Below are 13,783 nucleotides of genomic sequence, written 5' to 3'. Positions count from 1 at the left end.
AACGGAGATTTTCCGTTTTCGTTTTAAAAAATAATCCCGTCCACACATAAAGGCAGAAATGAAGGAAAACGCTGCTATGAACATGCCAAAGCAGCAGGTGGCGCTAGATTCCTAACCGTGCGGAAATGTTGGCCAATCAGAAGTCTAGAAGCCTCGGTGGGAAAAAGTAAACAAAGCTGGGGCATAGAAGCAGAACCGAGTCGTATATGTAAGCATTTAAACACTGCAGAGAGTACAATTAACAGTATTGTATTGACGACAAACACCGACAACTAACGCCGAGGAGAGGGGCGGTGCTGACTCACGAGCGAAGCAGCGAGTGAATAAAATCAAACAGCCGTACCAGCCTTATGCTGTTCTGTGGTTTCTAAAGCTGCTTTATCACTGAGTAAATTAAGGAAATTATTTCTAAATGTCGCCTGGAGGACAAACAGATGTTAAATAATACGTCACGTTTCATTTGAGGTTTGATGCTAAACAACAGCAGGACTGTTAGAGCTTATGTTTTTACAGGAATGAATTATTTATGACGTTACAATAAGAGGCAGTTCCAGCAGAAACAGAGCCAGTCACAGGCTGTCACTGCAGAGAAGAAGTTAACTCATTTTTACTTTACTTAGAAAGCTTAGGTCTACTTTTCTGTGCATGTATTTATCCACACAGACAGATTTGGTCTTGATTACGGTTACAGTTTAAAAGCGGCAGAGGTGAATTTAACTGTGTAGCTTTGAAGCGCTCAAAGCAAAATTGTAGAAAAAAAACACACAGATGAAACATGGTGGATACATAGACGGACCAACTACAATGACAGAAGACGCGACTTAAATACACACAGAGAACACAGGGAGATTACACACAGGTAGGGAACACAGCTGGGAGTAATCAACAAGACGAGACAGAGGTAAAACTGAACACACACACACGAGACGCAGACCTTCACAATAAAACAGGAAACAAGAACACTACACAAAGACGCAGACTCGACACTGAGAGACAGACAGAAAATGACACATGGAACTAAACCCACACAAAACATGAGAACACAAATAAATAGAAACATGGAACTCTAATAATAATCATCATAGCACCCAAAACCACAACAATCATTCAAAAATAAACTAACAATCAAAACTCAAAATACTGGTTCGAAACTGACCCAGAACCGTGACAGTACCCCCCCTCCAAGGGCTGGCTCCCGACAGCTCTAAACAAAAACCCAAAACAAAACCGAGCACCAGACCAGGGTGGGCGGAGGGGATCCAGGAAGGAGCGTCCGAAACAAAAAACAAGGAGCACAAGAGTCCAGAGTAAACCAAAAACACAAGAAAACAGTCCAAGAACACAGGACAACAGATCAAAAACAAAACCAGAGCTCAACAAGAGTCCGAGAAAAGTTCAGGGGGTCGACACGGGGGTCGACAACACAAGGACCAAGACAGTTCCGGAGGCCGACCGTGCACACGGCAACGGCGGCAGAGCAGGCAAAACCAATCAGGAGATTTGTAAAATAGCAATTGTGTATTTTGTTCACCTTGTATATATTGTTCACTGCAGCAGCCTAGTAGGCGTGACAAACCATTTTTGTTGATTAAGTTTTCTCCTGTTTTTCGTTTAGAAAGTTAGGTAAGTGAATTGTCTTTTGGTTGGTTTTCATTTTGTGTAGGAAAGTGTAGGGACCATTAGGGAGTTTTGTTTGTTATTTTTGGCACTGCTCACTGCTGAAGCAAATAAATGGCTTCTTAGCGCTTTAAAAGATACTACTGTTTGTGTTCTTTCTTGGGTGGTGCGTGAGTGGGGCCAATTTGTTGTTGCGTTCAATACACGCCTAGACTAAGAACGTAACACATTGAAGAAACCTGTAGCATGGCACATGGTGGACCCACTTTTCAGTCGGGTTGAGTTCTGGACTTTGACTGGATCGCTGCAGCACTTTGATTCTCTTTAAGCTCTTCTTATGGAGATTTGCTGCTGTGCTTCGGATCATTGTCCTGTTTCCTGACCCATTTTGGTCAAACTCTAGCTGTCATGCACATGGCCTCAGATTTGACTGTAGAATACTTTGGTGTGCAGAGATGTTCATGGTCATCTCAGTGACTGCAAGGTGCCCGAATCGCCACCCCTCCACTGATTCTGTCCTGTAGCTTCATAAAGTAAACAAAGGAAATCGCTGCAGTTTGTCAACAGATCAAAGTGAACTTCTCTTTTTATTGAGTGATATTATTGCTAATAATTAGCCTACACGCTGATCTGCTTTCTAGTGGCTGGAGCTCCAACAGAGTAAATGAATGTGAATGCATGCAAATTCCATTCATTGCTGGTTTCATATATAAAGAGTGAACATCTAGGCTTACAGTGTTGTCCGACAGTCCCTCCTTGGGTGTTTGCCATGCATTCTCTGGACACATAGAAGAAGCAGCAGAAGTCATCTGGTAGTTTATAAGCACTGATGGGTCTTAGATTTGGTAAATCACATAGATTAGATATTATATAGGAAATATATCAAAGTTCGCAAAGATTGTGAAATGGGGGTGTAAATGTTGGATTTTGGGGTTCCTGCATATGTAAGTGTAGAAGGAAATGAGGATTTGTACATATTACCAAAACATTAGGTGAAATTACAGTCATTTAATTTACAGATACCATTAGGCAAAGCTGAACTTAAACCTACAGATCATGGCAGGAGTACTGAGACATCAGTGATACAGGAAAGCATCTATACAACATTGAAAAACATGTTGGTTGTGGGAGGAGTGGGTAGGAGTGGAGTAGAAGAAATCATTTGTCTCTTTGGTAATAAACTGGGCTTGTAGATATGAATATGCAGTCAAAAAACTGCACTTTGTTTACCTCCAACGTTATACATGACTTTGTGCTGCCATAAAATATCAGATCTATTTAATCTAATATTTATTACTTTTACATGACAAAAATATTTCTCTGTTCTGTGCAGTTTAGAAATGATGCTCGATGGTGACCTCCATGATGTCAAAGTCCTCTGTCAGTTTCTGCTCAGGGTGGGGGTGTGGCGCTGTTGCTATGGAGACAAAGAGTTCAGTCATAATGAGGTAATAATAAGTGAGAAAAACAATCAGAATTTAAGGGGACCCATTTCCACATCTGTATTTTTCTTCTAAGGCCCTTCTAAAGTTGCTTTGCATGATTTACACTTCAAAGTAATCAACACAGCTTCACCTGTGCTCAATTTGTCTTACTTACACCTGAGAATTGATTGATAGATCAGATTGTCTTTGTTCTTACAGTATCTCGGATTTCGAGGCTCTCCCGACATTCCCAGTGTGTTAGCTAGTTTCAGTGTTTCCATGTATGATCCCATGCTTGTTTCTCAGTTTGTTTTCTTTATACTATATACTATGCAGACTGCCTATCTGTGCCAAACTGCCTACAATTTTTAAATAAAGATTTAGATTTTGGATTTTTTTAACAGGTCTTCTCTGTTCTGTTTTTGTGTCCTCTCTTCATTAATTGTTCTAACTTTGGCCGTTTCAGGCCTCTAATAGTCTTTATATATGGCAAAGTCCACCACCGTAGCTGCATGCATACAATTATGACAGAAAATAAACAAAAACACAACAGATCCCCTTTAATAGATTGATCATCTGACAGTGAAAGTTACCTGTGGGTCTTTGTCGATATAAAGACACCATTAGGACAGTTGTGATGACATATGGACAGAACACCACCAGGTGGCAGACCACTCTCAAGACAAGTGGTCGGTGAATGGAGACAGCTGGTGGAGCTGAATCAGTAGGCAGAGCTGTGGCAGAAGGAGACGCCATGGCAGTGGATTGGATCGGTGTGGTCATTGGGGTTGAGACAGAAAGCAAAGTTGAGGCAGAAGACAGGGTTGATGTAGAGGGTGGGGATAATGTGGAAGGCAGGGCTGTAGTTGTAGGTTTACCTGTAAAGAGAATGGCACTGTTCAGGTGATTCATGGATGAAATCTAAGATGGTAATCTTAGATGGACGCAACTTTCAGATCTCGTCTGAAAAGTGACGCTATCCATTGGCCACCAGGGGGCAACTCCTGTGGTAGGAAAAAAAACCTTTGGATGGTGTAGAGGTCTATGGGAAACTCAGCTTCCTCACTCTGCGACCTCACTAAGCACCTTCCTGATTACTTTATTGGGTAGTTTCAGGTTAAACAGAACACATAAGAAGTCTTTAGCCAATTAAAGTCTTTGGTTGGATCCGACCTGCAGGTTTGAAAACATCGAAGTGGTGATAGCTAAAAAGCCCGAGGTCTCATATTGGGACTTCACTGACTAATGGGTGACCTCATGCTATCTATGTCCATCTATGGATGAAATAAATGTTGATCATACTGAAAATTACCTGTGACAGTGATCCAGCTGGGTGGAGACTCCCCATGTTGACTGATGTGACATTTGTAGAGGCCTTCGTCAGACAGGGAAACATGAGGAATGGTCATGTGACCTGTCGACTCAGTCCTGATGACGGAGCCATCTTTATAGAAAACAGCTGAGAGGTTTGAATGTGGGGGCTTTGATTTACAGAGCAGCGTGATGCTGTCTCCCTCCATCACAGGAAGCACAGGACTCTGCAGGATCACTCGGCCACCTCCACACAGACACAAACTACAGCATTTCATCCACTGACACACAGCTTCACCAACACTAACTACACACAATATTCTTACCAGTCACAGTGATGTTGACGGTGTTACTGCTTATTCCCTCTCCGCACTCACACCAGTAAACACCACTGTCCCTTCTGAAGATGTAGGTGATGGTACAACACGAACCGACTTGTTTTCCCCACCCATCTCCACACCGACTCCTTTGTCGTTTGGGCGTGTTCCTCCTCACAGTCCATCCAGCAGGGCAGTCCTCAGCCTCACAGCTCAGAGACAAAAAGTCACCTTCAAACAGCTGAGAGCTGCTGGGGCTCACAGTCAGACGAGCTGTGGGGAAGATATGGATTATGCACATTTACAAAACCCTGAGGCAGCCATCAGATTGTCTCTGAGAATTACAGTGAAACAATTAATGCACACAGAACCATCCACAAACACCAACATTTAAGTATGGAAGGTGGTTTTTAAGGGCAGTAGTTGTTTGGGATCACTCCCATTTATCCAGGTTTATCTAGGGTATGGTTAAACTCCATGCAACCACAGTTATTCAGGATTAGATTACATTAGGTTAGACTGGAATTTCTTATATCCCCTGGGTCTTGGAATCTCATCATATGAGATAAAACATACAAACGCTCATTCACAATTTCATCTGTCAGTTTGATTGATAAAAGCACTTAAGATATTTTGTGCCTATTTAACTAATAATTTGGTAACCTGTAGCTTTTCCTGAGGACATCAGTTTATAATCTTCATTAAGGATACCCATCAGTCTCTTCAAATATCTCCTGGAGGAAGTATGCCAATTATCTTTGAATTTGAGATCTGAAGTTGTCAGAATGATTACCAAAACATGTAGTAAAGCTATAATGAATAATAGGTTTGTCATAGAGTAGTGCAGCCCTTAGTTTCACAGTTGAAACCTGAGGACATTGTGGGGCATTTTATAGTCTTTGTGACTCGGGTGATTGCAGTTAATTGCAGAAGATTCATAGTGCAGAGTGATTGTTGATAAAGGTTAAAAAAGAAATCCACACCAAATGGAATGTCAGTGAAGTGGAATCCTTCAGAACGGAGAAATGAAACCGCCAAATGCTGCAGTTCCTTTAATGTCCACCTGAGACTGGCTCCAAAAGTGGGCCATTCACATGTTAAAATGTTCAACTTTAAAGCAGAAATAAACATGTTAATTGAATTGAATTGATATACCTTTATTAGTCCCACAAGGGGAAATTTCATAAGGCTGCCGACCTATTGCACGCAATGGCTGCGCCATCTTACCCTCCGACTATACATACATTACACAAAACATCACATGGGGAAGACAGGTCAGAGAGGTATAACAATGGAAAATGCACCACATGAGAAAGGATAAGGAGAAAAAAATAACTCCCCCCACACTGAGCTCCAACAGGGAGATCAGTTTGAGAACAGAAAAAAACACCTCTGCACATAAAACATGAAAAAACTTTTAATACACCAAAGAAACACATGAAAAGCAACAGGGGTGGGTAAAGGGTGCAGCATCGGAAGGGAATAAGCGTCGAAGGCGTTTGGAAAGGGAGGGGGGATGAGTGTGTGCATATCAGTGTATATGTCTGTGCGTGTCCAGAGTTCAGCTGAGACAGTGTCCTTCGCCCTGCTAGGCTAAGTAAACAGTCTTCCAGCCAACCCAAGTGGCCTTGCATGGAATGGGAAGGAACAGTCTAAACACAGTCGTTATCAGGGTGTTTTTGTTCAGCTCCAGCCTTGAGACCGCAGCTGGCGCCAAAGGGGTATCCGCATGAAGTGATGGCGCTTTTTACTTTAGTGCGAACAGCTCATATGAATTTCAAAGCAGTTCTACAGTCCAACACTGGTCTCTCAATCTCCCGTTGGAGAGCCGCGAGCTTCGCCATACTTGCGTTCTGTGATGTTGTCATTTCATGTACTCAAGGATTCTGAGAACTCACGGCAGTGTGCCTCCCCCGAGATGTCATCCAATTTGCGCCCAGAGATGTTATTCCGAGCTAGCCCTTCCGAGATGTATCCAGTCTGCAGTCAGAGATCTTATTCTGAGTATTCACAGCAGCCGTAGCTTCTCCAAGATCTTATCCGTGCTGCACTCAATGAGCCCATTTTGAGAAACTCATGCCTCTCCCATCGTTTCAATCCCAGCGGGCAGCCTTGTGGGGGTTTGAACAGCCGGTTCCGCTTTCTTAATTCTTCAATAAGTCAGGGCCAAGTCAGCTCCGATCCGCCAGAACCCTGTTATCATGATTCCGAATAGGTAGATGTCTTCAGCACTCAAGCTCACCCAAGCTCAAACTTCTCGTTGAGAGAGGGGTGTCAATTGCATTCAGGGACCAGTTGATCCAATCCATAATTCCTCTTTTAGGTTTTAGAGAACAGACTGTGAGAGAGTGTTCCAGGGAAAAGTAATACAAAAAACACGAGACTAGACAAGGACATAAGAGGCTAAGCAGGGAAGCTAAGGGAGAGGAGGAGGAGGAGAGGAGAAAAGTGCGACCGCCTTCGTCAAGAGCAAGAGCAGAAAAACAAATGTTAACAGCCTGCTACAAAGCAATGTTTGGGTTTTTTGGGTAGTTTCCCTTGTTTTCATAACATAAATTCTTTTATTTAACTAATCCACTTGGATTTTGTTGAGGATTGGCCAGGTGTGGCACGTTAGACTGATAGTTGGATGGTGATATCGGCTGCTATAGATGCCAAAATCTGTACGGCTTTACCTCAGTTAATCAAAGTCACTCAACTGAACCTCTGAAGCATGATTGAGCTGCTGGCTCTATTTGAAGCATTTAAATTATGTTATTGAGCCTCCTGTGTGGTGCAGACCGTTGATTTTTCAGTTTTAATAACTGAAGTTGTAGGAATTGGATTGGTATGTTACTTAGTATCAATTAAAACATAAGTGTCTTTGCAGTGTATCCAGTTTGTGAATGCGGGTTTCTAACCAAGCATGCTAGCATTCATTTATCACTCAATTGTCAAGTCTAAATATGTTCACTTTTTATTTGGAATGGAAAGTTTATATATAGTTTGTGGTGATGGTGAGCAGCAGGTTAGGTCAAGATTCAAGGCGCAGAGCACACCATCTACACAGGATGTTTTCTGAGATGAGAGATGCCCAGTTTACTTATCTAAATGCTTCAAAATCAGGAAACAGTGTCTGTCATCAAGCTGAACAGGATGTTGTGGGTAAGTGAGCAACAGCTGTTGCAGAAGGTGCAATGGTGATCACCTTTCTTTCTGCAGGTCAAAAAAGGTTATGTGAATTCTCTTTTCTTGTTGTTATGGAGTCAGTCTGCCAGTCTGTTTATGCAGACATTGTTAAGAAGGCTCTGAAATGCTGGAAAAAAAAATAAAATGAGGCAGAATTTCAGAGCCCTCTTAACTAGAAAATATTCATAGTATAAAAGGTAAAATGTTGCAGAGCTTTAATTATTTTACTACTGAATGACCCACGTTCACATCTAATGTGACCTTTTTTGTCAAGACTAATCACTGCTGATGAAAGCTGGGTCTCCAACCACAACCCACCGACCGAACAGTAGCTATAAGTTTAAGTTTACAGTCGAAGTCCGAAGCTGACGAGTTTCAACATTCACGAGGTTGTGCATTATAAACTCGGGTCATATCATCAGTGAGGAGCTAACCAACCTGAACTGTGGTGACTGCTATCTTGTGCATGCATTTAAGAGGGTTTCTTGGCCACAGCAAAGCATTCAATGCACACCACTGCCCCCCCCCCCCCAGCAGCTCAGCCTCAAAATGAAATTCAAATGAACGTGGAGACAGTACTTTTATGTGTAAATACAAAACTTCAGTATCAACACCACTGGATTACTACGTTGGGCAAAATTGCTGAAGCTTTTTTTAAATACTTCCTTTTAGCTGGATATCATCTAATGATTTGAGAAATCTGTCTCTAATTGCATCTTTTCCTTGCTCAGCTCAACGACCCTTCATCAGATTCACTACAAAACTGTCGGGGTATTTTGTGGACGTGAGCAAGTTCCATTTTGAGTTTGAGGTTATTTGGACGAAAGGTTCCTCTGTTACCGCTGCTTCCTCCACGACAGCTGCTGCCTGCTGTGTATACATGAAGTGTTATACAATACACACACAGGCATGTATGTTTGGCTATATTTGTGAGGACATTTACTCTTATTAATGCTTTGCCAAACCTGTTACGCCTAAAACCAAGTCTTAACCCCTTAAATAGGCCTTTGAAAGGGTGTGAGGGGAAAAAATCCTTCGTCACTTTGAATTCCTAAAATGTAAACTAGTTTGTACAAAGACAACTGGACATGACTGGATTTAGGCTTCTTTGTCTTTGGTTTCCTGTGAATCAGTCACTTCACCATAAAGTATATAGCAGTAAACCACGATTTAAAAAAACACATAATCATGCATGCACATTCAGCGAGCACATATCCTTCTAGCCTTACGCTTTTTAACCATTAATTAATGATTGGTATAAACCAAGAGTACCTTGTTGAAGCAACTTTTATGTATTTGACTACATCTTTGTTATGAAGCCTTCATTTAAAAAAATCCAGATTTAGATGCATATCTATATTTATGTCTCTGAATCACTTTCCACTGAAACTGCCACCAGAAATTACCTTTTATTTTATTTTTATTGTATTAACCTTGATACTTAAACCTTTAGCTTATCTCTGTACCTTTTTCTGTCTCAGCTCAGTTACGAGCTACATGGAAATAATTCATGGGAAAACTACGGAGGCCTGTGAAATTATATGTTCTGGTAAGTGAAAGCATATCTTAAAACATTCGTTTGTTTTTTGTACACCATGTTGTATTTAAACATGTAATTGTATAAAGTGGGGTTTCCTGGTAGAATAAAACAAAGAGATCTAACCTTGATTTGTTGAGCCACACAGCAGGGAGATCAACCCTAAATAGAATAACACTCAGTTAGTTTAAGTTTCACAATAATCTGACAAAAGAATATGTGGTGTACTTACACAGCAGCCACAGGACATATGCACCCTTCATTCTTTCAATTGGTCATATTTGACTGAGACTTAATAATGACACTTCACTCAGTTTACAGTAAAATGAAACTCGCGTCCCCTCCCTTTGTGGTTTCTTTGTCTGAATATAACGAAAGACCCTTTTCCATTCCATAGAAGCAGAAAAATTACGTAGTAAGAGATTTGATTGGACCACAACCTTAAGTTAACCATCAGCTCTCTCGTGGTTTGTGTGTTTTTCTGTTTTCAGTCATTGATTTATATTTTTCAGTATTGGCCTCTGTTTGGAGTTTCTTGAATTGCAGTCAGTAATAAAGACAAGGTGGGAGTTTTGGCTCAGACAATAGTAAAGATCCAAAGCGCAGAAAGTATGACAGCTATAGCTGTAAAACAGTGTCTCATGGGCCCCGGCTGGTTAAGGATGTTGTCTGTTTTTGTGTTCTCTTCACCTGCTGTTTCTGAAAATGTTGGGCAGGTCCTGTCCAGACCCACCCACTGGGTGGAGTCCTCAGGTTCCCACTTAACCTGTCACTCCTGTTTACTCATCAGGCATCCAGTATTTAAGGACCAGCTCGAGCTAGTGACAGCTAAATGAAGCTTCATGAAGTCTTTCAGCCAATTTGATTGCAAAAGAGTTTAATCCTCAGGCTTTATGTGCACACAGACCTCCCTCGCCACCTGCTGGTCAAAAACTGCCAAACACACAGACTTATCACTCTTCATTTTAAGTGCAGTCTTACATGTTGTGTTGTTTTTTTGTTTTGTTTTGGGGGTGTTGTTGTTTTTTCACTATGGATGCAAAGTCTGTCAATAAAGATTGACTGATTTACTGATCAGTAAAATTACAGATATTTGATTTTCAGATATCATTAAATAAAGCTGTGGTAAAACGAATCATAAATGATCAGACACAAAAAAATAGGGCAGAAGCACTGGGACATCAATGACACAAAAAGTAGTGTATACCATATTCAAAAGGAAAGCAACACAACCAATGGAACACCAACAGAAAATGTTAACAGAGAATAGAACAAAAGGCAGCCAACATCCAAAGAGGATCAAAAGCACTGGCAGCAATATCTAGGGACCTGTAGCCCCTAAAGCACCCACACCCATAGCTATATATTATTATTATTGTTATTATTATTATTATTATTATTATTATTATTATTATTATTAATATTAATAATAATAATAATAATAATAATAATAATAATAATAATAATAATAAAGTGTTTTCAGTAATAGGATCAAATTTGGAGACTGTATACAAAGACTCCAGTCATTTGTTTTTATTGTTGTGCTTTTTGTTAAGGACAATTAAAGACACTAAAATGTCATTTAGTGCTTTTATTATTATTTTATTATGATCATATTAGTTGACATTATCCCAAAAATCAGCTAACATGAGAAAAGTATAACAACACATTGTTGACAAACATGACACTCAAAATTACATTTTTCATTAGTATTCATGTGAGCCTTTTCGTGATATCAGCAGTGATGCTGGCACATTTGGGGAGAACTGTCTTTATCTGAATCTGGACACAGGCACACACAGCAGGGAAAAGCAGAGAGAGGGGGACGGAGACCTCTGACCTTTTAACTTGTCAAATGTTTTAAATACTGAGCTTCAGCAAACATTGAATGTGAAATTATTTCATATCACTTTATATCTTTTTTATCTCAAAGGCAAATGTCTCTTACACTGTATATAATGATGCATTATCTATCAAATAGATAAATATTGTTTTTCTAAATATTGTCTGAAAATGAAAGCTTACTTATACGATATGGGTAAAAAGAAAATCCCAAGATGTAAAAAATGTAATAAAATAAGTAGAGTAATATATTAAATATTATTTTATTGGGGGAGAAAATCAGACCTGTCAGTCATAACTGTCTTAATTCATATAGAATAGATACATATAAATGTACGCTGGTCCGGCTGTGGCCCGCGGGCCTTGACTTTGACACATGTGGTTTAGAGGCTGTAATTTCTGCAAAAGGCGGATCTACTAAATATTGATTTCATTTCTTTTTTTGTGGCGAGATCATTTTATATAGATTTATTATTATTGTTATGCATGACCCGGCGATATGAGGCGCTAATAACACACAAACTACAGATCCCATTATGCAGCGCTGCAGCCTCCTTGCAGAACGCTAGGCTACCTGGGAACATTCCCCCGTCAATCAGGTCAAACTTCTGTTAGCTAGCCCCTCACAATGGCGAAGAGAAAAGTTGATTCTGAAAACAGAGCCTTTCAGCACCGGCGGCGGGAGACTGAATATATGTTTACAAACATTGCTGGTAAACCTGTATCTTATTTGTGGAGCTAATGTGGCTGTAATTAAGGGGTTTAATTTAAGACGGCACTACGAGTCAAAACATAAGCTGAAAACTGAGCCTGTGGCCTTCCATTTTCTCAATATGTTCCTAACTGTGGAAACAGACAGCTTAAATCTCTGAGACAGCTTTCTGTATCCTTCCCCTAAACCAGTGGTTCCCAAACTTTTTTTTTTGTTAGGCCCCCCTTTGTTTTACAAGAAAATGTTTGCGCCCTCCCCCCATGCGTGCGCACAAACACATCCTCCAACAACACACACCCATATTTTGCTCCATTACGGTTTATTTCACACCTCAAACATTTAGTAAACAATTAAGCAAATACAAGTAATCTGCAATAAATTACAGGTATAATAAAATAAACTACTAACTCTTTTACGCTACATCCACACCTACACGGGTATTTTTGAAAACGCAGCTGTTTCTATGCGTTTGGGCCTTTCGTCCACACGTAAACAGCATTTCTAATCACAGAAAACTGAGATTTTTTAAAACTCCTTTTTTGCGTTTATGTGTGGACGAGGAATACAGAGTTCGTCACGCAACGTCAAAGGTATGTGCCTTTTTTCACGTCACGCTGTGCACCACGTTGTTTACATGAGATGACTTGCAGAATGGCAGATAGTCAGATTAACAGTATTTTATCTCTATCTGCAGGTTTTACACGCTTGCATATAAACACGCAATTACTGTCCCTCTATTTAGAAAGGCAGAGGCGTCACGGTGTGATTATTTTACGTGTAGTTGTTTTTTTCCTGTGTAATAATTTTCAACATTGCTATCAATACATTTTTCAAAAAATGCCTCTCTGTGCAAAATGGGTTTAAAAATATAAACAACTGTGGGATGCTGTTTGTCCGTGATTTGAACCGGGGGACAAATCATTGCAGGATCAGCCTGATATTATTTTTATCCCGCTGTAACTTTACTGTATAAACATCTCCAAAATGTCAGGAGTAGTTAATCATTACAACAAGTGTTTGTGAACTAAAAATCAAGAATGTGGGATACCGTTTGTCCGTTTTTTGAATAGCCCAGCGCTGCTCCCGACGCAGGGAAAACCAATTCTGCAGGGGAGACCTACCTCGGCACTTGTGCAGGTGAAGCCAAAGGGCAGATATGCGTCACCATATTTTCTAGTCTTTGGCTTAGAATGAAGTTGGTTTGGAAACATATTCAGCGATGCTTCATCTCCTGCTTTGTGTTTGTGTGGGAGCCCCGTGCTAGCAGTGTCCAAGCATTTTTTGTCGTCCCCCCCCTGCTCCCCCCTAAGGGGCGGGCCCCACATTTTGGGAAGCTCTGCCCTAAACCATGATGGTGAACAATCTTTGTCTTCAGGTCAATTGAAGGTTGTTTTGAGACCCCCATTGCTACTCTTCAGAGAAAATTAAAAGAGGAGGGAAACTTACAATTGGCCCCCTTAAATACTCTTTCTCATTATTGGATTCACCTGTGTATGTAGGTCAGGGGTCACTGAGCTTACCAAGCCAATTTGAGTTCCAGTAATTAGTTCTAAAGGTTTTGGAATCAATAAAATGGCAACAGTGCCCAAATTTATGCACCGGCCTGATTTTTAAACAATTATTGCACACTTTCTGTAAATCCAATAAACTTCATTTCACTTCTCAACTATCACTGTGTGTCTCCTATAATATATATATTTAACTGACATTTTTTATTGTAACAACCAATGATTTATACAGGAAAATAATGACTATTAACAAAGTTGCCCAAACTTTTGCATCCCACTGTATCAATGTGTCTCCAGGAGTTTAAATTGGTGCAGGGCTGCATTAAAATCCTCTACATTCAATCTTT

General features: G+C 40.4%; 1 protein-coding gene across 2 annotated transcripts; it reads right to left on the bottom strand.

The window, feature by feature from the left end:
* Nucleotides 1–2,454: 2,454 nt before the first annotated feature.
* Nucleotides 2,455–9,660, bottom strand: LOC113006743 (low affinity immunoglobulin gamma Fc region receptor II-like). Of its 2 annotated transcripts, XM_026142896.1 has the most exons (6): nucleotides 9,607–9,660; nucleotides 9,501–9,536; nucleotides 4,679–4,942; nucleotides 4,354–4,599; nucleotides 3,635–3,919; nucleotides 2,455–3,034 (listed from the first exon to the last, which is right to left on the bottom strand). In XM_026142896.1, the coding sequence occupies exons 1-6, from the start codon at nucleotides 9,635–9,637 to the stop codon at nucleotides 2,952–2,954; spliced, it is 945 nt and encodes a 314-aa protein (XP_025998681.1). In that variant the 5' UTR covers nucleotides 9,638–9,660; the 3' UTR covers nucleotides 2,455–2,951. The 2 variants fall into 2 exon arrangements, with proteins under 2 accessions (XP_025998681.1, XP_025998680.1); XM_026142895.1 differs by lacking the exons at nucleotides 9,501–9,536; nucleotides 9,607–9,660 and having other exon boundaries at nucleotides 3,635–3,775; nucleotides 4,679–4,985.
* Between the last annotated feature and the right edge of the window lie 4,123 nt (nucleotides 9,661–13,783).

The sequence above is a fragment of the Astatotilapia calliptera genome, chromosome 15, assembly GCF_900246225.1.
Source record: "Astatotilapia calliptera chromosome 15, fAstCal1.2, whole genome shotgun sequence".
Taxonomy (NCBI): Eukaryota; Metazoa; Chordata; class Actinopteri; order Cichliformes; family Cichlidae; genus Astatotilapia; species Astatotilapia calliptera.
The sequence above is the reverse complement of the archived record's forward strand: the minus strand, read 5'-3'. Positions and strand labels throughout refer to the sequence as shown.